At 34.1% G+C, this 23,472-nt stretch overlaps 2 protein-coding genes across 4 annotated transcripts in view; one reads left to right on the top strand and one right to left on the bottom strand.

The window, feature by feature from the left end:
- Nucleotides 1-273: 273 nt before the first annotated feature.
- LOC117206432 (golgin subfamily A member 1) lies at nucleotides 274-8,858 on the bottom strand. Of its 2 annotated transcripts, none has more exons than XM_033445772.1 (8): nucleotides 8,151-8,858; nucleotides 7,264-7,657; nucleotides 7,070-7,158; nucleotides 6,821-6,949; nucleotides 4,169-4,696; nucleotides 1,824-2,351; nucleotides 1,523-1,753; nucleotides 274-1,367 (listed from the first exon to the last, which is right to left on the bottom strand). In XM_033445772.1, exons 1-8 carry the CDS (start codon nucleotides 8,259-8,261, stop codon nucleotides 1,212-1,214), a joined length of 2,166 nt encoding a protein of 721 aa, XP_033301663.1. In that variant the 5' UTR covers nucleotides 8,262-8,858; the 3' UTR covers nucleotides 274-1,211. The 2 variants fall into 2 exon arrangements, with proteins under 2 accessions (XP_033301663.1, XP_033301664.1); XM_033445773.1 differs by having other exon boundaries at nucleotides 4,304-4,696.
- A 228-nt stretch (nucleotides 8,859-9,086) lies between these two features.
- LOC117206430 (centrosomin) overlaps nucleotides 9,087-23,472 on the top strand; it is a 38,477-nt gene continuing 24,091 nt past the window's right edge. The window contains exons 1-2 of one of the 2 annotated variants that reach the window (XM_033445768.1): nucleotides 9,087-9,151; nucleotides 19,779-19,834. In XM_033445768.1, coding sequence (XP_033301659.1) covers nucleotides 9,102-9,151; nucleotides 19,779-19,834 — 106 coding nt within the window. In that variant the 5' untranslated portion in view covers nucleotides 9,087-9,101. Of the gene's footprint in view, nucleotides 9,152-12,792; nucleotides 12,989-19,778; nucleotides 19,835-23,472 lie in introns of those variants that run through there. The other variant, XM_033445767.1, reaches the window with a different exon arrangement.

Here is a 23,472-nt window from a genome sequence, read left to right as displayed (position 1 = left end):
GTGAATTGATCAAATTAATCTGACGTAGAATATTCAAGTCTAAAGCCTAAATTCACAAAATTTGGTAACAAGTAAAAATTTTAATTTCCCGAAATAATTTTCTTACATACTTGCCTGCTTAAATAAGATACAATATAATATCTGTAGTTTCTATTTATATAATTATAAATTTTATTATTGGTAAAATAATTTCACAAGATGCACAAAATTATTATGTACTGTAGACGAAGGTAACAACCATTCGATATAGACATAGGTGAAAAATTAAATAAATCATTTTATCAGATTTTATTAATGAGTTATTTCACCCCGTCTGCTTTAATTATTCATATAGAAACGTCATCTTATTATTTACAAACATGAACATGACACAATTGCAATATTCATATCACAAATAATAATTATGGCAATTACAAATAGCTTCGATATTAACGGAGCTAAAACAAGTTTTCCCTAATTTTTATAACCGATCTGCGGCTATATCTAGACGATACTAAATTCCTTTAAAAGATCTAATTTGTTTACATCATATAACGATGACGCAATTATTTCATACTTTTTAAGTCATATCAACTTGCTTCAACTTACATTCATTAAATATGAAATAGATGATAATATACATAATGCAATATAATACTTATACGCAAAATAATCGTATATTCAAAATTCGAATATAACAAAAAATGATAAATGTAGTATCAATTTAATAATAAAGTATCTCGTGTCAGACTTTTGTATATAGAAATAAATTTAACTATGATTTTTGGATATTAAATATTGCAGAATGATTGTGTATATTCAAGTATTTATGTATGGAAAAAGATGATATTTTATATGTTGCATGTAGTACATATTTTTCACTAATTTATTTTGTAATGTCAGTGTATGACGAATGTCAAAATTCTTCTATATTTGACTTATTTTACCTAAATAATATTTGATGCTACATATTTTAGTGGGCATTTTGGAAGCTAACTATGACCAATATTTGTTCACGCGAATAAATTATACGCGTATTATGAAGGCTAAATATTTTACAAAATTTATGAAATTTCTAGCTTGTAAACTTTTTCCATTTGTGTCCTCCCTAATTTCTCAAGTATTTATAATCATTTGCGACCGATCATCGACGCGATCCAATTTTTTGATTTTACCCACGAATCTGTGGCCACTTTTATGATATCTATAGAAAGAGAAATTTGTTTCAGCTATCAGCTAGGCGGTATAGCTTTGGCAGTTTGTCCAAAACCTAAATTAGGCCGTGTACCAAACCATGACATTTTCCACTCCAAAGTTTCTTGCAACAACCGCTCTTCTTCGGGTGAAAAATGCAAAAGAGTAGCTACTGCTCTTGTTAAATGAAGAGCCTTAAACAAATGAACAAAATGTAAGTTAGGAAATAGTTGAAAAATTATAAATATCTCATGCATTGTTGTTTAACAAAATTATTTCAGCATACTATTCTTAGTAATTTATTTTACATATTATGGTTTTGGAATTTTAGAAAGTACATTACATTTACCTCGTATTCCCTACTTGTTAGGAACTTTATGAGAACGTGTTTAAGGTATTTAAAGTTAACATCGTCGTCTCTTGTGCTATTGTGCCTGGCAGTGACCGTTTTCGACGAACTGGGCTTGAGAATTGCTGCAGAAGGTTCAACATCGCTATCCAATGATGAAGATGGAACTCTCAACTCTCGTTGAAGGGTCTTTTTCATATCGGTTAGTCGCTGCTGTAAGACTTTGATTGTCTAAAAATATATTCGATAATTAATATTATTCTCTGAAATATATTTTCATAGATCTATTTTTCAAGTCTACCTTAGTCTTTTCATTTAATTGCTCCTCTAGGTCCATTAAGCTACTTTTAAGTAGTTTTTCATTTCTCTCTATCTTTTTCCTATTTTGTTCTACTTCCTCCAATTCCAACATTTTCTTTTTAGTTTCTTCTAGCGTCGTCATTGCTTGTTCTACTTCTTTACTTTTACTTAGTAAATTGTGCTCTAAGGTTTCTATTCTATTTTGTAACTCAATATTTTCGACTTCCTGCTGTCGATTCTCTTGCTTTACCATTTCTATGTCTTGGGAGACTTGAGCGTTTCTCAATAATGCAGTGTCTTTTTCATTTTTTTCCTTTTCTAGGCACACTTTTAATGTTGCTGATGCTGTTCTTTCAGATTCCAGATCTTCCCGTAGACGCGCTACTTCTAAATGTAAGGAAGAATTATTCATCCGTTCACCTTCTAGAGTCAGACGAACATGGGCTAATTCTGAAGTAGCAGTTGAAAGTTTTGCTGTTGCTTCTTCTAAATCTTGTTTCAGCCGGGTTATTTGCTTTGACGATGATTCCTGACAAAAGAAAGCAAACAACAAAACAATGTGAGTGGTATCTAATATTATAATGTTCAAACGAAATAATTGTAGTTTGGCAATGATTGAATTTATTTAAAATATGCTTCATTATCTACTTCTTCATTACCTACTTCATTATCTACTATCTTTGCAATTTATGGTAAAATGGATTTATCAACAGAATTTATTCAACAAAATTTAACGTTCAAAGTGATAACGTTTTATGAAAAGTGACATTAATAAGAATAACACAAGTAACAATAACATAGAAAAATACAGAGTAATAATGATATTTTCAGAAAAGAATATGATACATAAGTCTTATATCTTAACTAAAGTTCAAATTTGCAAGTTAATATAAATTTATCAAAATATTTTTAAATTAAACAATATTCGCAAAACAGTATGACGGAAGGCATTATAAAACAAAAAATATTTAATGAACAGAAATTTTAAAAATTGAATAGGAGATTATTGTATCTTATCGACTTTGTAACAATTATACTTAAAATGGATAAATGCACATATAATAAAATGGAGATATTAAATTTATATGAAGAGAGTATATAAAAATGTAAAATATTTATCAATTCATTTTATATGATAAACAAAATAATGTCGGAACGCGCCATTGATTCCGAAGTTCACACCTGCAATAAATTTTAATTTGAGTACATTTGATTAATTAAAAAAGCTTTCTGTTATATCTTCTGCCTTTCTGCAAGATTTTCGATTCTATATAACCATTCTATCTTCTATTCTATACGAATATGGATACGATACGTTTTCCTTTAATTGTATCAGCTTGGATACGCATTCCTAATATTTACAGCAACGTAAATATAATCGGACTGTGTCGTTGGTGTAGCAAAATATAATATGATTTATTAACCCTGTAAGAAAAAAATCGTGTACACATTTGTGTATATAATAATATATAAAAAGCCGCTTGAAAAAGGGGGATATAAAAATGGGTTAAAAACAAGCACAAAAACGAATGCAATAAACGATATAATTTATTTGTTCTTTTCTTTATTCCACAAATAAAATATACAGAAATGCGATCGTACATAAAAATATTATTGTTGGTACTATCTAATTTTCATGTATAAATACACGCGGAGTGGAAATGTGGAAGTTTTAAAAAGTAGTCTACAATTATTTTTGTTTATTGATACGTGATACTGATGAAATATAATGTACATTATAAATTTTTGCATGCATATAAAAGTAAATAAAAAAATTATAAACAAAAGAGTGTGCTAGTAAATATACGTAAAATAAATGTTCTGTGCGTTAAGCGTCAAGCATCATAGATATAACATGCAAGTATATAGGCGATATGTAGTTTTCAATTGTAAATTAACAACTTTCGTGTATACACGTTCCAGACATTCATATTTTTACGCGTCCAGTGTTTTTACACTAATGGTGTAACGTCATAAACATTTAGTAATTTATAAAATTATTAAAACACTTATAACAAATCAGAAAATAAACACAACTTTATGCGATCACAGTTAATTTAAAAATGAAAGAAATTATTCGAGATGGAAATATCAACTTCCTTTTTCAAATATTAACAAAACAGGAATTATAATATATCTATATCATATATATCTAATATCTATGTTGGAAATTCTATCGTTATACATTCTTTAAAAAATTAAATCTATTATTCAATGCTGTGATCATTTGAAAATTGCCACCTGACAAATGGGGAATGTTCGTTATTTTTTGCATTTCAAACTCTAACAAGACATCCTCTTCGAAACAATCTAGCCCATGCACGACTACATATCGCGGTAACTCACAATTTGTCGTTTAAATTCGTCCACCTCATCATCGACGCTGGCCCGGAGCTCTTTTAGTTCCGTGGCCATCTCGTCGATGTCCTCTGCCATGCGCAAAAGCTTGGCGTCTTTCGTCGCCATGACAACATTGTTCACCTCTATTTCAGCTTCTAGCTGCTTAATCCTTTGCTTCAGTCTTTCACTTTCTTCTTCGACTCGTCTCCTTTCCAAACCTTCTTCACCAGCCTGTCTACTAAGTCTTCCAACTTGTGTCTCCAAGCTAGATATTTTTCCTGACCAACTAGTCTTTATATCGGATAAATGAAGATGAGCTTCTTCTAACTTTCTTTCTAACAGTGCTCTTTCTCTCATAAGATCAGCTATTCTTTCATCCACTGTCACTTGATCATTACTCTCTAATGCGACTCTTTGTTCTAACACAAAAACCTTATCCTTTAGGTGACGTACTTCTTCTTCAGTTTGTGCCAGTTGACAGGATAGCTGAGCTCTCTCACGCTGAGTAGAATGACGTAGTGTCTCCATTTCATCCTGAAAATGGTGATATTATTACCAGGAATGTTTTTTTATATTTATCATTATTACATTTTGCTCTGTAAAGCTTCATTGCAAACCTTACCAAAGCATTGCTCTAATGCATAAAGATGAATAGAATATTATAAATAATCCAAACCTTATAAAGCCAAGAACAAGCGAATGATGAATTTGATGGTTAATGATAATAATGCTGAAAGTGAATAAAATGAAGAAAAAAATTTATGAAGCAAAACTAAATAGTGTTGAATAAATTTTTTGTTCAAAGTCTCTTCAAATTTTCCATTAATTGCTATATAACTGGATATGACAAAAATTTAAGTTTATAAGAGACATTTTATTATTTAAAATAATTATTCCACGCTGTTACGAGAGTAACAACATTGGAGTATGAGTACTGCAGTAGAAATAGTTGAGATATTTTAAATTAAATTTTATTATAATAAGATGAAAAATTTTTCTTTACCATTAAACCACTTCCATTAGTTAATACATGCATTTCTCCTATATTATAAAATTTTGCACCAAGGAGAGAATTACATAAAGAGCAACATTGATGTAAGTAAAATCTATAGAAGTTATTTATGTTGCAGAATAATTTATTGCAGAATAGCAGCAAAGCTTTGAAGACGTACCTCTAGCATCAGCGGTAGCAGCAGCGAATTAGCGGAAAATACCGCCTACTCTGATCTCCAATGCTCTCGTTTATCAAAGTTTTCCAATCTTCATGCGTATGTCGTTTTCACAAAACTTTCAGTATCACTTAGGTATTGCTCATGTTCCATAACCAATAAAAGAATATTGTTCTTTCACAATTTGTTTGTACTCAACAAAATGCCTGTTCTTTCCCAAACTAAGTTTAATAAAATGGAAGTAAATACTTCCTATCAAGTATTAAAAGCGCATTCTAAGAGTACAAATAAGAGTTATGGAACATATGCTCATTTGTTTTATTTTAAAATATATTCCAAATATTCTAAATATCCAAATAATTAAGATTCTTGACTAAATGTCACCTGTTCATCATAGATTGATACTATGTGTCAATACAAAAAATGTGCAGAAAAACATGGCAAAAACGTGACAAAACAAAAAGCTATATATAAAATAAAAAAAGGAGAAAGAAAAGTAGTGGGAGGCTTAAAAACAAAACTAATTTTTAAAAGGAAGCGTGCTTATACCTAAAAAATATGTTTATGGTCATTATTTTTGTAGCAGACCACATGATCAATAATTGGCACTATAAAGGTAAATATTCATTAAAAAAAACATTATGACAAACAAAAAGAATTGACTTTTCCATGCAGCTTTATCCCTTCTCATTAAAAAATGTTCAATGTTATAAATGAATTTATAACACAAAATGCAATATATGAAAAGCTACTATTGAAATATTAATTCATGACAAAATAATATCTAATATTTACTTTTAAACCAAATTGTTATGAAATTATCTATATAACACTATATATACACACATAACAAATTAATTCATTTGCAATAAGAAATAATTTGCATTTATTAGAAACAATACTATTACAACAAGGACAAATTTAGATTATATCTTATCAATAATACTGTTTTATCTTATAAATCAAAAACAAAGTTTAATTGTTATTTTATCGAACCAATCATTTCTTTATACTAATTCCTTACATGTGACAAAGTAAAGCTGTTAGTTTGTAAAATACAATGCTCATCTAATGGAAATAGAATAACTTAAGATTTTTATGGGATTACTTCTTTTTCCTTAAAAGCTACAAACTGCTAGACTCTGCAAAGTTTTGACAAATTTTGTAAGTAAATAAAAAGTAAATGTAAACCTAAAATATTAAATCTAAGATAGTACTTGTAAATGTTCATATATAGCTTAATATTTAACATAGAATATTTTTGTGTGGAAACAAATTTTTAATATATTTAAAAATAAAAGATTTATATAAATATACTTAAACTCAATTTAAAGTATAGTCCATGTTTACTCACTTAAATGATGTCAATCATCAAAGCAACTTATATTAACACAACTATATTAAATAATTATGTTAACATAATTTTGAAGTTTATAATACATTTCACGTGATAATTAAAATGAAACCAATCATTAGATAATTTACTCACCTGTACATTGTTCAATTCATCTTCGTATCTTCTAAGACGAGAGACTTCACTTTTTAAACTGTCAATTTCTGCAGTGGCTGCTTTTAAATGATGTGATTTTTCTTCTACTTCCTGTTCTTTTGCCAGTAACTAAATTAAAATAAATAAAATAAATATAGAAGTATATAAAGTATTAAACATAGAAGCGTATTAAGCAGAAAATATAAATGATAAAGGTAAGCTTTTAAAGAAAGAATATATAAAACTTACTAGGTGTTTTATTTTTGCCATTTCTTGAGTTTGGAAACCTTCTAGTTGTTCCGCATCTTCTTGAAAACTATATAATTTTTTCTTGTATTCTGAAACACAATATTAGTTATGAAAATTTAGATACGTATATATAAATTTCATTTGCCACTAAAATTTAAATCAAGTAACATTAATTTGCTTTTTTAAATTTGTACCTTCTGCATCTTTAAGAGCCAATTCCAATGAACGTTTTGAACTTTCTACATGTCTTAATTCCTCTTCTATCTTATTCTTCTCTTTCTCCTGTTTTTCAACTACTTTTTTCCACTCTTTCTCTTTTTCCAAGAATCTTACTTTCCAATCCTCTTCTTTCTTTTCCATTCGTTTCATCAATTCAGCCTCCTTTTTCGCCAATCTTTTCCGCCATTCATCTTCTCTATTTTCAAGTTTTTTAATATCTTTAGCAGAAAGTTGCATATTATCATTTAATTTAAGATCAAAACTGGTATCTTTTTCCAAAGAAACAGGTGGTAAAGGTGAAGCTATATTTTCCTCACGCGAGCCATCTAATGAAATTTGAGATCCACTGATGCTACTCGTGGATCCCGTCTAGAAAAAAAATATCATTCATTGTAATAACTCAGTTTATACGTATGATCATAACAATGCTTTACATTATATTATAGATAAAAGTTTATAAAAGGTCTTTTCTACAATTTCATTTTAAACATTTAGTCTGTTATAGATTAATTAAAAACATAATTTTAAACGGTACAAAAATAGCAAAAGTATCTATAAAGTAATGTCTCTAAAATAGACTAAACTATCAGTAGGTATTCGAGCAAATCTTGTGATTATCAAAATTAGATAACGAGCATATGAAATATTAATGAATCGTCCGATAAACATATGCGGAATTAATAAAAAACATAAATATCTAACTTAAAATATCGCCAGTACTTTCTTGAAAATTAATGATGATTTAAAGTGACTACTACAAATATAGATCACAATTATAGATCGTTTATAAATAAGTATGCTATGTAGTTGCGTTATCGGTTCCACACTGATAATAAGTTACACATGGTAACAACATGTTTACCTGAGACATATGCCTCGAGTTAATGCCGCGCACATTGCCGGCATTTCTAACGACAGTTGACACGTCACTCCCTATTTCCTCTCGTATTTTATTTTTCAGCGTTGCAAACATGATGCTATAACCTCCAATTAGACGAGCAAAAAATGACAACTAGCACCTGTCAAAGTCGATATTGTGCTGATTCCGTGCCCGTCTATCGGAGCAATGTTAAAGGAAAGAGAGTAAAAATGTAACGTTCCAAGAATTCATTCTTTACTGATCCATCACAACTAGGTTTGATCGAGTCATCCTTAAATAATTTGTATACCCAAGGCCGCAGAAATTTTGCATATATCGAACTACCGGATTAAGTGCAGACTACTGCCATACTGTCCACTACTGTCCAGTCACTCAGTTACTTAAGTAATCACTGGTTTTGAAGCTCGATATTATATATGTAGGTATAGTTAGTGTCCCCTGTTTTAGAAAATTAGCACAACGTGTACAGCGCGAAATGCAAATGACCAACTCGCACTACTCCACAAACAACGTGAATAACAATAGTTTACAAGAATAATATTAAGATACTGAAAAACGAGTGGATACTTGTGTGACTCATCTTAAAGAAACCTAGACGCGTACACTAAATAAATACAACACTTCTTATCTTCTCGTATACAAAGATAATTATATGTACATATAATGTCGTCACTATTTGATTATATGGCGTTTTGCTCTCACGCCGTGACTCATAAAATTGTCGTTATACTAGGAACATTTCATTTTTATTTTCATGTTAAACGTAAATATGTAACATTGGTAGGACTGACGTAGAAAAATATAGAGCGTGCATTTAGCGCGTACAGTGGAAATATTGAGAATTAGTTTTTAAATTTGACGGTTTGAAAGTGCATGTAAGTTCTTGTTTTTTATTTGTTTGTTGCTAATGTGCATCGTGAAATTAAATAAAAAATGGAGGATTTTATGGATGAAACGGCTGCCACGACAAATTATTTTGATACGTAAGTAAATTTATGGCTTTGCATATCGTGCTATGTTATTTTTGTCTTTCAAAGTTGGAGGTCTTTGTTCACACGTTTGTTCACGCTATTTTATAATATATTGTATGCCTATATTGTAATAGTATTGTTTACAACTTGAAGAGAGATTAATATATTGTTGATGTACTTGAAATAATTTATACAGGTCTAGTAAAACAGTCTATAGTAACTGTAAAATTAAAAAGAAAAGGAATTAGAAATAATTTATGTTAATTTTGGTTATTTGTTTGCATTTTGTATTTCATCATAATATGTATAGTAATATTTACAAAATCATTAGTACATTCAATAGGGTATAAGTATAGTGGAAAACATTTTTACCGACAAATCTCCGTAAAGTACCCTATTCATAAACAATTCAATAATTTTAAATCATTATAATTTGTTTTTATTATTGTAAATTCTTAAACTCATTTTCCCCCCTCAAAAATTCACATTCGCTCTGAATAAATATTAATATATCCAAAAAATGATATGCATGTATGCATAAAGTTTCTGCAGACTAAATTTTAAGGTTAGAAGTGAATACCGAAGTTCGAAGTTAATTAACAATGTTATTATACATGCATTATTACAAATGATTTTAATTTTATAAAAAGAGCAATGTGCTAAAGCATTATTATATATGATAATTATGGTATTAGTGTTAATATGTAGTATATAGAGATAAAGCGCTAAAATTATATTTGTATGTAATTATTTAATAATATTTCATTATATTCCTGTTTATTGCAATCAAAAACATGCATAAGCAGAATGACTACTTTCAAGATAATTGAAAATACAACATTGTATTGCTAATATTAATTAAATTGTAGAATTTGTGTAAAACGAGAAAAATTCTTGTGAGAGGAAACTTTCAAATTTTTATAATTATTAATTAGAAATTTATTTGTCGATGCCTTTCATAAAGATATATTTTACGTGACTAACTACACGCAAGAAACGTTAAAGCTACACATTGTAGTAATTCATTTAACGAATGAAATTCATTTATCTGAAACGTTCTATATTATTTATTGCTTTTTCTAATATACATATATATGCTATAATTACTACTTTCCATATTTCTCTGTTCATTTAAATGATAATCATCTCGCTAAATAGGGATGGAGTTCATTGTCTAATGGTTCTCAAATCTACCGTGAACTGTTCAAAATTAGAATTACAATTCGTTATGCATGTTTAGGATTTTGGCTAATTTTAGTACTTAAGGAATACAATGTATAATTTCTTTTTAATGTTAAGATAGTAATACCATTATTTACAAACATATACTTGGCTTTCTGATGTATATCTTAGGGTCAAATCATAAATCTTTATATTTACTTTTCTATAAAAACTGTATTGTATCGTCACAATTACGTTCTTTGTATGCAGTTGAAAAACGTTTACTTCTGCGATCGCTAATTCTCCGGAACGCATTTATGTTTCAACGAATGTTCCCCACATGGGATGGGTTTTTGTCAGAGAAGGAGAATTATAAAAGACAGATGAAACGAAGGAGGAATATTTAGCACGCATCAGAAATTCATGAAATTTCCGCGATCTAAAAGAACCGTTTCTCTTAACAATTTTGTATAATTGTAATCTTCAATAAATTTTAATACAAAGTTTAAAATAATTGAAAAATTCAATAATTAATTAAATTATTCAGTACTTAAGCTATCGATAAATACTTTCAAATATTTAGCGAATGCGTTCTACTTATTAGAATATATGATATAGCCTTTATAATCGATAATCTTTTTTTAGTAATAAGTTACAAACAGAGAAATTTCCTGAAACAGTAGTTTATTGATAATTGTTATATTATATGTATTAAACGGATTGCATTTTTAAATATTTCAATAGACTATATAAATACGTAAAACAAAAATGAAATGAAATGAATGAAAAATGAAGACGCAAAGAAACATATAAGAAGAGTTAGAATAACAATTTTCAGTATGCGGTATAAATTAAATATTCGCTAAAAATACGGTTATATTAAACAGACTGTATTTTTTATCTTGAAAATTCGATTTGTTTTTCTGAAGCCGTAAAATGTTAATTCTTTGTCATCGTATTTGCAACACAAAAAGAGAGGTACCTCTTATAAAATATATGTATGTAGCATGTATATTGATCTTATAACACACGATTCGTCTTAAAATTGTTTTATAACAATAAAATGACTAATTTCATAGCTATTCATTGACTCCGCCTCCGTTATCTGCATTTTCACCATCAGACTCGTCCAACTTGAAGATTATTCTCAAAATCCATTATTTTCCATAACCATTAACTTCATTTATCTACCCCCAATTGAGAGGCACTGTGTTTGACCGATGTACGCAGTGTTCCGGCTCTTTACACCCTGCTTTTCTATCTGTTTTTGTCGTTTCGTTCGGCTCTCCCTCCGTTCTTCGTCTACTCTTTATCTCTACCCCACCGCTCCGCCGCTCCACCGCTCCACCACCACTTTCCGTAGGCTCCCTCCACCACCGCCCGTCGCTAGCCCATTCGGCTGGGGTCCATACGTAGGCCTCCGTTTTGCTCCTCGACCAGCCGCACGAATCTTCCGACCTTAAACCCTCCGTTCGTGCCTCCCCTCGATCAGAACGTGAGCCGTGTCGCGTCCGTGTCGCATCGACGCCTGCCTCAGTTGCGTTCAATCTATCGCTGGAGTAGGTTGAGAGTTGTGATGTCACGTGCGGTATCCAACAGTGTCTTCATTTCGTCGAAAGTACATTCGTTAATCGTTATCTATAAAGGCAACGCCTGACCGAGCCAAGCGTTTGGAAATTCCCCTCAGTATCATCGTTTGGTCGAGAAAACAAATAATTTGCGATCGAAAGTTTACGAACGTTCGATCGACGGTGGTTTTGGTCGTCGGACACGATGGAAGACGACAGACGACCAGCGAGAAATCTCTTATTACCATTTTCCAAAAGGACTGTGCTAAAATATAAACTGCTGATTCAGTGACAGGGTGATTTTGTCGTGGTCTCAACGCGTGCCAGACTGCGTTTTCGTTGTGTTTTTCGCTTTCGTTTTTTGTTTCGATCCTTTCTTGTCTCAGATCGTTCGTATCGAACAGGAGTTTACGCGAAACAGACTCGAAACGGCGTTTCGTGGAAAAGGTGTTTAGTGACTAGGAAGTGCATCGGGACACGGTTAGTGCGAATCATCTGACGCGTCGTCTTGAGCGAGAGTTATCTCTGCATTGATCGATCCAGCAGCATATAGGTCGACCGTGCTAACACAGTTTTAGTGTGGGAATCGAAACTGTGGAAAACAACTTTTTCGAATGTTCATTGGGTCACGAGCTACCGAATTACGCCACGAATAATCGTTGGATTTCGGTATAGCTTTTTAACAAGACCGATGAGAGAGGGCTTTTGATGGTGTTGGATCACGTTTGCGTTGATAACGCTTGCTTGAGAACTCTAGTACAGTGACGCTCTGTGCCAAATAAAGGTGCCAAAGAGGCCCGTTGAAAGTACAAGTTATCATAGCATTATCACAAAACTATTATTCACCTTGTTATTATCGTTGTTTGTTACTATATTGTTGTGCATAGTTATTACGTACGTTTGTTTTGTACATATATATATATGGCCGCGTGATTTCGCGTGTGATTCGATTCGAGGACTATTCTATTCGTACGGGAAGTCATATTTTTCGTGTGCAAATGAGGAACAATTACCGCAATATGTTTTTCGCCGGCTACGGATATTCCAATCAACATCAAAACAACTCACCCTCGCCGACCAGAACCAGCGTCTGGGGTAGCGTTTGCAGTCCGTTTCGGAAGTAAGTAACCGCTTATTGACCTGGATCCGTTTCCACGTTAATTTACTAACTGCATGATAATTAAACCGCGGATGTTTATGCATTTGCGAGGCATTTGAAGATGAAAAAATACACAAATTGCGCACAGCATGTAAAAACATATACAATGGCCGATGAAAGAGTATTTAAACGTTTGTCATGAAAAATTTTTATTTATACGAGTTTTATAAAACGTTTCGAAATTTCGTTAACGTTATAACGGGACTCTGCTGTCGCGATTGTATTCATCGAATTCAAAGTCAATGCGTAGATGTTAGAAGATGGTATTCATTGTAATTGTAATCTTTCTTTATATATTTTTGCATATTACGCGTATTACGTGCATTTTTCCATATTTGTATTTTCCTGTAAACGCATGTATACAGCGTTTAGTCAATTTTCGATCAACTTACGGCAATAAGCCACCGATACTCGATATTTTGCCCTTTTCCCTCTCTGATCTTTATGCGATTAACTTTAATGGAATACGGAGAAATATGTTACAAGGAGAAAGATTTTAAAAATACGCCTGGCAGAGGAAATTCGTTACTGTATCAAAGCAAATCGAAGCTACATACGCGAAAGATGCCGTCTCCCCTTAGTTTCTTAAAATTAGATTGTTTATCGTGAATATTTTGGGGTAAACCTTAGTCTGTTAGTTTCTCGATGCATGACGGTAGGGTTCGGTTTGACAGCTTCGAATAACAGCATCGAATGTTTCATTGTGAGGCAGGAAAATCAAAGGAACCGCTAAATGCAATTCCTTTCTCCCTAGCGCATCGTTTTAGTTCTCTGAACTTGAAAATCGTTGGCCTCCGACAAAAATATCCCACTGCCGAGATACATATTTTTCGATTACAGTCTGCTGTGTGTCCTAATGTACCGTGTAAAATTTTTATTTCATATTTTAAGAGATTCTCGGCAGTAATCTTTTCCGAAATTCAATAAAATGTTCATCGCAGCAAACAACATCGTAAGAGTTATTCAAAGATAGTTATAAAGAGATACTTAAATATTTCAAGAGAGCAATAAAAATATGGTTTATCCGCGGTATCGTGTTCATCGTATCTAACATCTTCGCGACTTTTACCACACTTTCTCTTTGACTGGCTGCATTTTTTTGCATTTGTTAGATCATTGCCTATTTTAAATGTATTACACGTCCAACGTGTCGCTCTTTATCTCACTTTCGTTTTAATTAACTGCTGTCTTTCTATCTTTCTCATTAAAAATACGTATAATTGGTCGTAATAACAGGATGGTCGAATGTAAAGTATACCGTCGTAAACTACACGCGATTCAAATATTCTAAATCAGAGACAAACACATAGATCTCCGTGACTTAAGTGGCAAAATACGTGTATCACTTTGGAATTATTCTAATTCCTTAAATGAATACATTTGTAACGTGTTTCCGTTGTCGAAGAAGCTTATTATACCAGACTTTTTTCTCAGAAATTCTTGATATAGAATATCTATTACGATATATAACAAATTTATTCTAACATCTTATTTCAACGTTTATCGTAACAGTGGCATTTACCTTGCCACTGTTAGTTGATCCGAGCTAGGAAAAGTACCGTAAAGAGTTTATATTTGTCCCTCCGGTACGGATATCGCGCGAATTATTGTTTCGATTACGAAATGAGTCACAAGTAAACCACAATGATTCTGTGTGTATTCTGCTGGCTATTTGTATCGTACAAAGTAAAGTGTTGGAGAGGAATAAGTCCCGTTTATTTTAATTAATTATACCGCTATGTATTCCGATTTATTACTAGGTGTCTGTATATGCTTTTTACAATTACCTCGTTTATTAATACGGATGTATAATTATATCGAATTCATCGTAGAATTTTATCGTACTGTTTATAAAAATCGTACAAGTCCAAAGTATAAGGATATCGTTAACCTATTGTTATTCTCAAGCTATTTGTTTATCTATAATGTTTTACTTTATTATAAAATATAATATTACTTAGAAAGAAAGTATAACTCGTCTGATTGTCAGTTGATGCAGCTGTATTCAATTGTGCTTACTGTAGCATCGTTGAATGTTAGATTGTAGGAGGTCAACGCACCTTGCGATTATACGAGTCATTTTCATTATACATATTTACTACTTCGTCCAGACGCTATATTTGCACAATAACGTAGATAAATAATAATTCCTTGCGCGTTTTCGTCATATTACGAGATTCCTTTTCGTTGCTATCCTTTTAAGTACGTATCGATGTAAACTCATCGCTGTTAAGCCGGCACTTTTTTTAACGATGTAAATTCTCTGGTATTACGATACTTTAGTATCACGATGGAGAGCGTGTGTTCAACGAGGAACTTTATCTACGTATCTCTTTACTAGAAAACAGAATCATTTTTTCTAAAAGTGCTCTATTTTTTCTTCCGACGATATAAATCCATTGCTATCATAGGTCGTGACACAGCGAATATTGCGACACATCGGACTGAATTGCATCAATCTACATACGCGTACATTCGCCAAGTGTCTCGTGCGTTCATTAAAGCCTTAATGAACTCTTTCGCCCACCGGACACCCACTCGGACGGCCATAAGAATACGGCAGCTAGTCTGAACCGCTCTATAAACAATGTTTTCATTCGGCAGGGCCGAGCTAATTGTTTAACTGGGCAAGTTAACGCGTTTAACGATCCGGTAATTGAGCGAACTTTGCACGTCAATGTGAATACACGCTTCTTCTGATATCGTTCAACGGCATAATGCGCGAGATGACAACGTGTTAAAAGCGCGATTTACGAAATTACTTTCAATGGAAACGCAAGGTGATCCGTTGGTTGTTATTATCTCGAATAACGCTGCGTTAGATATTTAGCACTTTTTTTTTAAGAAATTTATCCATCGCTACACGATAGGATAAAGCGAGTAGAATAACAAACGCCAGATTTTCCATACGCCAGAAAGTTCTATCGTAAAAGCAATTACAGCTCAAGCTGCATACATACTGCTCTCTTTCGGTCCATGCCACCATATCTGCTCACCAGTATTGATTACTTACACAAGCAGCCTCCATCTTGCCAGATGACGACAACTGTGTGGGGTCATTTCATAAAATCGTTTTCCTCTTTATCAGCGTCTTTCCAAGCTGGGTTGTCACGCAGGTGACATACACCAAACGTGTACCGATGGAAGTTAGTATCGTCAATTGTTGAATCTTCCGATCAATCGTTGTAAAGACGAAGTTCGTTGTAAGGAATTGTCTACCGATTCTGTACAAATATACGTTTTCTAAGCAACAAGCGCGATCGATTAAACTTTAGTTTGTTAGTTTCAGAATCAATTTTATTTTAATAGAAAATTCGCGAGGAGCGTTCATAAAGTGAAATGGTTTCTTCTATGTTTCTATTCCTATCGAATTACTAACACGCATTAATTAATTAAGATATTCGTATAGATGATTTTATAATTATCGTTATTTACGAGATATCGCGTAAAAAACATTTATTTATAAACTGCTTTATATTAGATCGACATGTTTCTGATTGATTTTTATGCATGAAACGCGACAATAACTGTCGTTTGCATGTTACGAAATGCGTTATGAATTATGTAACGAATCTCTATTGCGACCAATTGTAGTTTTACGAACGACGTAGATAATTGACGACGATCGAACGATGTGCTTGCAATCTGCGTTTGCAATTAATTAATTCTTACACCGAAACTCCAGTCTTTACCTAGTGAAAGTACAACAACTTTATTTTACAATGAATATTATTTTGACTAGAGCGCGACTATACAAATTTATTATGCGAAATACTAACAAGAATTTACAGCTAAAACGTAGCAATAACACGCAACAAGTATATAAGCTTAAACATTCGGTAATTAAACTTTTTTCTTCAACGATATATCGTTTTTTGATTCTTCCAGCAGTCGTAGCTGTACGTCGTAGTCGTAGCAGTGGCTCAAAACCTGCATAACGAATTAACGTTCAGAATCTACATAGGAAATAAAATTCTTTAAATTAAAATCTCTCCTTTAAGTATTTATTAGAGTATTAGTTTCTAAATATTTAAACAAAAATTTAAAATTAGAACTTATTTGAACAAATATTCGTTTCAGCTAATATTTACAAAATAAATATTTCGTTAATATATCTCAGTCCTTTAGTTACTCGCTAGATATTCCAATATTAATTTTTAAATCACTTAATCTTTTGATCGATCTTTTGAAACTAAACTCGAACAAACATTGAGTACGATATTCTACGCTGGCATAATTAATAAAATGATCCGCAACCATCAGTGACTCATCGTCTTTAATTCGCTCTTCTTTCCATCCTCTCATCGCGTTTGCTTAAATCGTTTGTCAACGTCGAGCGCGAAGGAACAACAACAGCCAAAGCTCTTACTAAACTTATTAGCTGAGAATCGAGAGAACTTTCCATTTTGTTTCGAATTTAGCACCTTCACTGCCAATTAATAGTCGCGTTTTGTGACTGGTGGCGGATGTCGCGGCTGCGATGCTCGTTACGCAAAGCAACCCTGTCTCGTAAAGTGGCCAATAATAATATCAGCATAGTGTCACCCTTTGGTCCGTTCGCTCCCCTCGTGTTCGTTCCGGGCTGAGCAACTTCTGAGGCGTCTTGAGATTCTGAGAAGTCTGGATCCGGATTAGTTCTACATGGACCTAAGGGGTAGTGCTTAATATATCAGAGTCAGATGTTGGGGTGCTGCCGAAAAAGAGGATGGCCACGGTTACAGGCCTGTGGTTCGCGAGGTAAACGGGATTACGTGCACTGCAAGCTTCTAAATAGACGTCGCTAAAAGAAACGACTGGTTCTCTCCCCCTCGTCTCTTTGTGACTATGGAAAAAGATGAACAACGCTAATGACACGCTGCGGATCTCTGCGCGCAATGTGTCATTTTCAGCTTCAAATGCGTACGTTAATTTGTACCATTAGCGTCGTAGCGTGCAACGTTGTTGTCTTTCTGCGGCGTATTATTTTTAGGAGAACGAAATTTATTTCATCGAAATATACATTGTTCGTATTTAATAATTTCTGCTGTTAGCAAAGTATTTTAAACCTGAACATCTCAGAGATCGAACCGACCGATTTTTCACTTTTATCACCTAAGTACGCGATTAATTAGTTCGACTTTCAAGAAACCAATTATGTACCGACTTGCACGAGTTCATTTTCTCTGAGTAGATGGCACGAATAATGGTAGATTGTAAGGTAAATTTAAAATATGTTATTTAAACGTCACCTTTTCTCTGTCTCTTTAATTTGTCGAGTCGACAAACGCGACGTCTGAATAGCTGAAATCGCGTAATTCGTTTTTCAACGTTTTATTTTCTAATCCATATTTGTCGAGTTGTTTTCGTGTAATTTACTTTGGATAATGATTAGAGCGCGTCATCGTGGAGTCTACGAATTCTATTTACGTAAAAGCGAAATTAATCAGTTTGGACTCTGAGAGATTCGTATGTGAAATTGAAATTAAATAGACGGCTTATAAATGTTGAACGAGACTTTGTCTATGAGGACCGATGCTTAAGACGAATTTCTGAGCGTGAGACGTCCCAGAAGGGAAGCGAGGTCAGATTTTCCAGACTGCACGGTGCGCGCGAATAATAGCGCAACTCTTAGAACTTGTTAAAATCCGTGACAAGCCGCTGGAGAGACATTATCCGTTAATTACTCATTTCACATTTCAACACTGGTCAGCAGGAATAGCGTTTGGATGAAATCTAAATTAAACCTTTCTGGAAATTCTGCATTTCCTTACTACTCGTATACCGTAACTCGGTTTGAAGTGGCCCGCAACTATAAATCACTGACATGTCACACATCACGCAAACAGTTTTACATCGAGCTAACCGATTCGTCAGAACGAAGAAAATTGCAATCAAAATCTGGGTCGCGTTTAATTATAACGAATCGTTTCTTAAATTCCGCCGGATGTCATACCGCGAATTTTCACACTCTCGAACGTAATTTCAGTTGTCGAAATTAACTGTTTCAGTCTTGAATTTCTATTCTTCGAATTGATTATTCTTTTAATTGATTCGTTGTTAAGGGAACTCGTATCGCCGATGAAAACTAAAAGGAATCATTTTCTTTTGTCAACTGCGAATATGATTTCCCGTGGATGTTCGGTATGAAAAGTTATCAAGAGAATGAGGGAAAAAGGAAATAAAAAGAAGTACGATTAAATATCATCCTGATCGAACAACGCGTTCGCCGGATGTGTCAAATAATTGAAATTCTAGCCTGTTAAAATTAACGAGCTGAAATTTTAGCAGGAGATTCTTCGGACGATTGTTATGTCGTCTGATTAATAGTTTATCTATGCGCAAACCTTGTCCTTAGGATCGAATGTTTTACTTTGAAGCGATCGTCGCTCTGGAAATAGAACGCAATCTTCATCTTGATCCTTTTTAAAAGTTTCATCTAATTCGGTCTAGTTCGTACAGTCTATTTCGTATGGAATCAGGAGCCACCACGTGCCTTCGCTCCATTCTCGGCCCTATTCCAAAAATAAACCATCTTTAAGCTTCGGTGACGTACTTTCATTATCGTCTCCAGGAGTCGTAAAAGAAAGCTTCCTGTTCTTCATTTTGTATTCTCGATTTTTAAAATAACATTGCAGTTCCTTGCGTTACTCTTTTATCGGAAAATGTCAATTAACGTATATCCATGGAATTAATTTGAAATTGTATTGCGTGCATGTACAATATATGAATTAATTGGTGATTAATTGGTATTTTTGTTTCGTGTTTGTTACAGCACAAATATGCCACTGCAGGACATTACGATGAATCAAACTCTGCCGTTAATAAATGGTAAGTAGCAACTTCGAATTTCGCATTTAAATATTAAACTCTTCTTTTATTAGCGTCGAAAAGACCAGTTGAATCATTCGACTCGTTAAAAAATTACTATTTTCATTAACAAATCTAATTATTCCTAAATTATTACCTTTTAAAGAGAGATAAGTGTCTTTTCTCTGTTTTCTTTAAAATAACGTAACGTAAATAAATTATTTACCAGCGAATGTCTTCAAAGTGTAACAAAAGTATGTAAATATATCTATACAATGTAACAGTGTACAAGCTTCGTTAAAAAAGCTTCCTAAGATTGAAGATAAAATAGAAGATTCGTTATTGGTAAGATAGCAATCAGATTTCAATTTTATGCGTAAAAATGTTTACAAGACATCGAGTGTCGTTACCGTTTGTTGAAACGAGTATGAAACTGAGATAGAAAAATTGGAGCAGCGGAACGGGGTTAGAAGGAATATTACAGACACGAAACTCTGACACCATCAACGTCAAAATACCAAATGTTAATAAAACTGTCGGTTAGAAAGGAACGAATTAATAATAGGCTCGAGTAAGAATACTACGTGAGAACTTCTTATCTAATTTTACGTTTTTAATAAAACTTGCAAAAATAACGCGATCGTATCTTTAAACGAAGCGAGAAATATTTTTCGTTATCGAAGAAGAGAAATTCTGAAAAACGTACGTTATCGAGATTCAAGAGAATATGTCTTACAGCTGTTAAAAGATAAAAAAATACTGACAAACTGAAACTTGGTGCTCGTAAGATAAACTGTGCGTGGGTGGAGGAACATTATCTGCGTTTCGTATAATACGACGAATATACTTCGATTAATTTTGAAGCGACTAATAAATCGATATATCCACTTTCTTTACAACGATCACTGATAAATACATTATTACAAAATTATATACGAAAATAACGTTATTTCTGACATATCAACTTTTTCTATACGTATACGCATATTTTTATATACAGGGTGGTTGGTGGTACAAGCGGAAAGGGGGGGATTCTACGCGAAAAAAGAAGTCGAAAATATAGAATAACAATTTTTCGTTCGAGGCTTTGTTTTCGAGAAAATCGACTTTGAATTTTCGCTCGGTACGCGTGCTCTTTATCGCGTCTCGTTATAACGGATCTCACTGTACGACTTCTTTTTTCGCGTAGAATCACCCCCTTTCCGCTTGTACCACCAGCTACCAACCACCCTGTATAATGGAACTTATTTATCTATAGAAATAAAAAGTACGTATCGCGTTAATAACAAAGCTATAGATATTTTCAAATGTCTCGGTAAATGAAGCGTTAAGATCAACGAATCGGCGATTAATGACTCGTTAAAATTTTCAAACGTCTATCAATCGTCAGGATGGAACGGATACAATTTTACGGTGCGTGATCGAGGTAGGATATCGTTGCATAAGAGCCGATTACATTTATTACTTATAGTCCCGGATCGGATGAACGTATCGCGTACAGATGTCCCTGCAAATTAAGCGATTGCTCGAGCGAGAGGTCACCGATATTGGAGCGGACAATGGAACGATCAGTTACCTTCCTGTTTCCCTAGTGAAACTACCTTCATTGGCTATTTCCCTCGAGCAATTGACCCCCTGTCGACATCGGTCATAGTCGATGAACAGCTGATTGTCTCATGGAGAACGATCGTTCGTCCTAAATTCGTGTACGAAAATATACCCGTCGGTTCGAAGATCGATCTCGAAGGGAATTCCTTCTGACATGCGCGAATTACCATTTTGTTGGAATAAATATTACCGTAGATCGTAAATACCTCTTTGTCCGATCTCGCTTTAATTAGATCTTGCCCGCAAGAATTCAAATTGCATCTATCGCGATGAAAACGGGGCAACGAACCTTGTTCCACTCGGCTACTGCTATTTTACGTCCACGCAGACGCCGCGCCGCGACGCGCGCCGACGAGACGTAATCTCACGTTTACGACAGGGGTGGTCACGCCCGGTGTTTCGAACGCAGCCTCTTAATTCTAACGAAATCCGTCTATTCCCCGAACAATGACGGAAACTTTGCGTGAAATTCCACCGATATGCTTCCAAACTGTTCCATAACCGATACCGAATGCTAAAATCGACGAAATACAGGGATACGCGTGTCGTTTTAAAAGACGAAAGAAAGTCTTTAGCACCAGGAACCTGTGGCCAATGGCCAAAAGTTAGCTATATCAGCCCGGTTGCTTTGTGGTATACGCATAAATTTGGCCCTTGGTAAACGAATCTGTGCCAGAACCAACCGACATCTTGGCCCGGTCCTATCCGCGATCTATACGTTTCCGTGATCCGCGATCTATAGATAAAGATCGCACGTGGCCGCACGTTCCATACGCCGCGTTGATTTTCGTTCGCGCGCGAAACATCGGCTCTTCGTTTACAACAGCTGCGCCCAGTCCGCGTTTTAAACGATGCCTCGGACCGACGCGAAATATTCGGACGTGCTAGCGAACGATTCGTACCGATAGATTCGCGACGATGGGTTCGTGGCATTATAACGAACGTGACGGTTTCTTCGCATCAATGCGAAAAATTTCAATCGAAGCCCGTTGCACGTGCGGATAAACGAGGCAACGTCGCCACGAGTGGCATTACGATTTTCTGCGTATAATCCCTCCTATTGTTCGAGCGTTTTTAGCAATTGCAAGAAATCCGATATCGCTCGCTTTTACCGAATTGGTAGTGGCCACGTTAAGGTAGTTGTGCTTATTTTAGCATTCGCGTACTAGCCGATTAGGCCCGGTATGTTACATTTCCTATCGTTTAATAGCAATCGTTCGTGCGACTACGAAAATTTCACGCTGCGTAAACGAAATGTGTAGAAACTGATAAAAAAAGAAACCGTTCGGTGCGTAAATATCTTTCACAGCCGCTATAGTTCGTTTCAAAGATCGTAAGCTAATACGATGCGTTTGCAGCGTAGTTCGTAACTTTCCCTCCGAAGCAAACATGTTTGATGCATCCTAGAAAAATGTTTTTCGCGGTCTCAAATTACAGGAAGCAGTGATCCATTTATTTCGGTGGGTTCCGCGGCCAGAGAGACAGAGACAGAGTGAAAGAGAGAGAGTAGGAGAAACGTGTCGCGACTCTGTATTTATTTCTGTAACACGTTGCCCTGTGGTCCTGCGGCACGTTATTCGCCACCTTTGCGAACGATTTCCATGTTGAACGACACGATCTTGCCTCTAGATAAAACACCATGCACATCGCGGTGCATTGTCCAAGCGAACCGGTTGTTTATTTCTCCAGATGGTCGAACTCTCCTATCGTCCAAACTTTCTCCCGATGCTCGGAATGCGAAATTCGCATCGAACACCAAGCTTCGAGCGTTAGACGCGATGGTAGCCAAACTTTCCACTATTTCTGCTCGCGTATTGATTCTTCCTGATTTCCCGAGTCTTTATGTTGCGGGCGTTGTTCGATTTAATTGGTTAGCTAGGAAGGTTGTTATTAACTTTGGTTGTTCGTAGCGACTTTGATGGCGAGAAATTTGTTGAATTAGGAGTTTACGAAAATACGCGAAACTGATAGGAAATACGTTAGGTTTATTTTGCGACGAAGAGTTCGCTGAGATCTTAACGTAAAACAGAATATCGAAATCGAGACGACTG

This window comes from Bombus bifarius, unplaced genomic scaffold (assembly GCF_011952205.1).
Source record: "Bombus bifarius isolate JDL3187 unplaced genomic scaffold, Bbif_JDL3187 scf7180000008006, whole genome shotgun sequence".
NCBI classification, from domain to species: Eukaryota; Metazoa; Arthropoda; class Insecta; order Hymenoptera; family Apidae; genus Bombus; species Bombus bifarius.
This window is presented reverse-complemented; position numbering and strand designations above follow the sequence as displayed.

What these genes read in the sequence shown, in the direction of transcription:
- LOC117206432 (XM_033445772.1), bottom strand. Translation starts at nt 8,261, where the DNA reads ATGTTTGCAACGCTGAAAAATAAAATACGAGAGGAAATAGGGAGTGAC. An exon ending in ACTCGAGGCATATGTCTCAG is followed by an intron (nt 7,658 to 8,150) that starts GTAAACATGTTG and finishes TTTTTTTTCTAG; the next exon opens with ACGGGATCCACGAGTAGCAT. An exon ending in TAACAAGTAGGGAATACGAG is followed by an intron (nt 1,368 to 1,522) that starts GTAAATGTAATG and finishes CATTTGTTTAAG; the next exon opens with GCTCTTCATTTAACAAGAGC.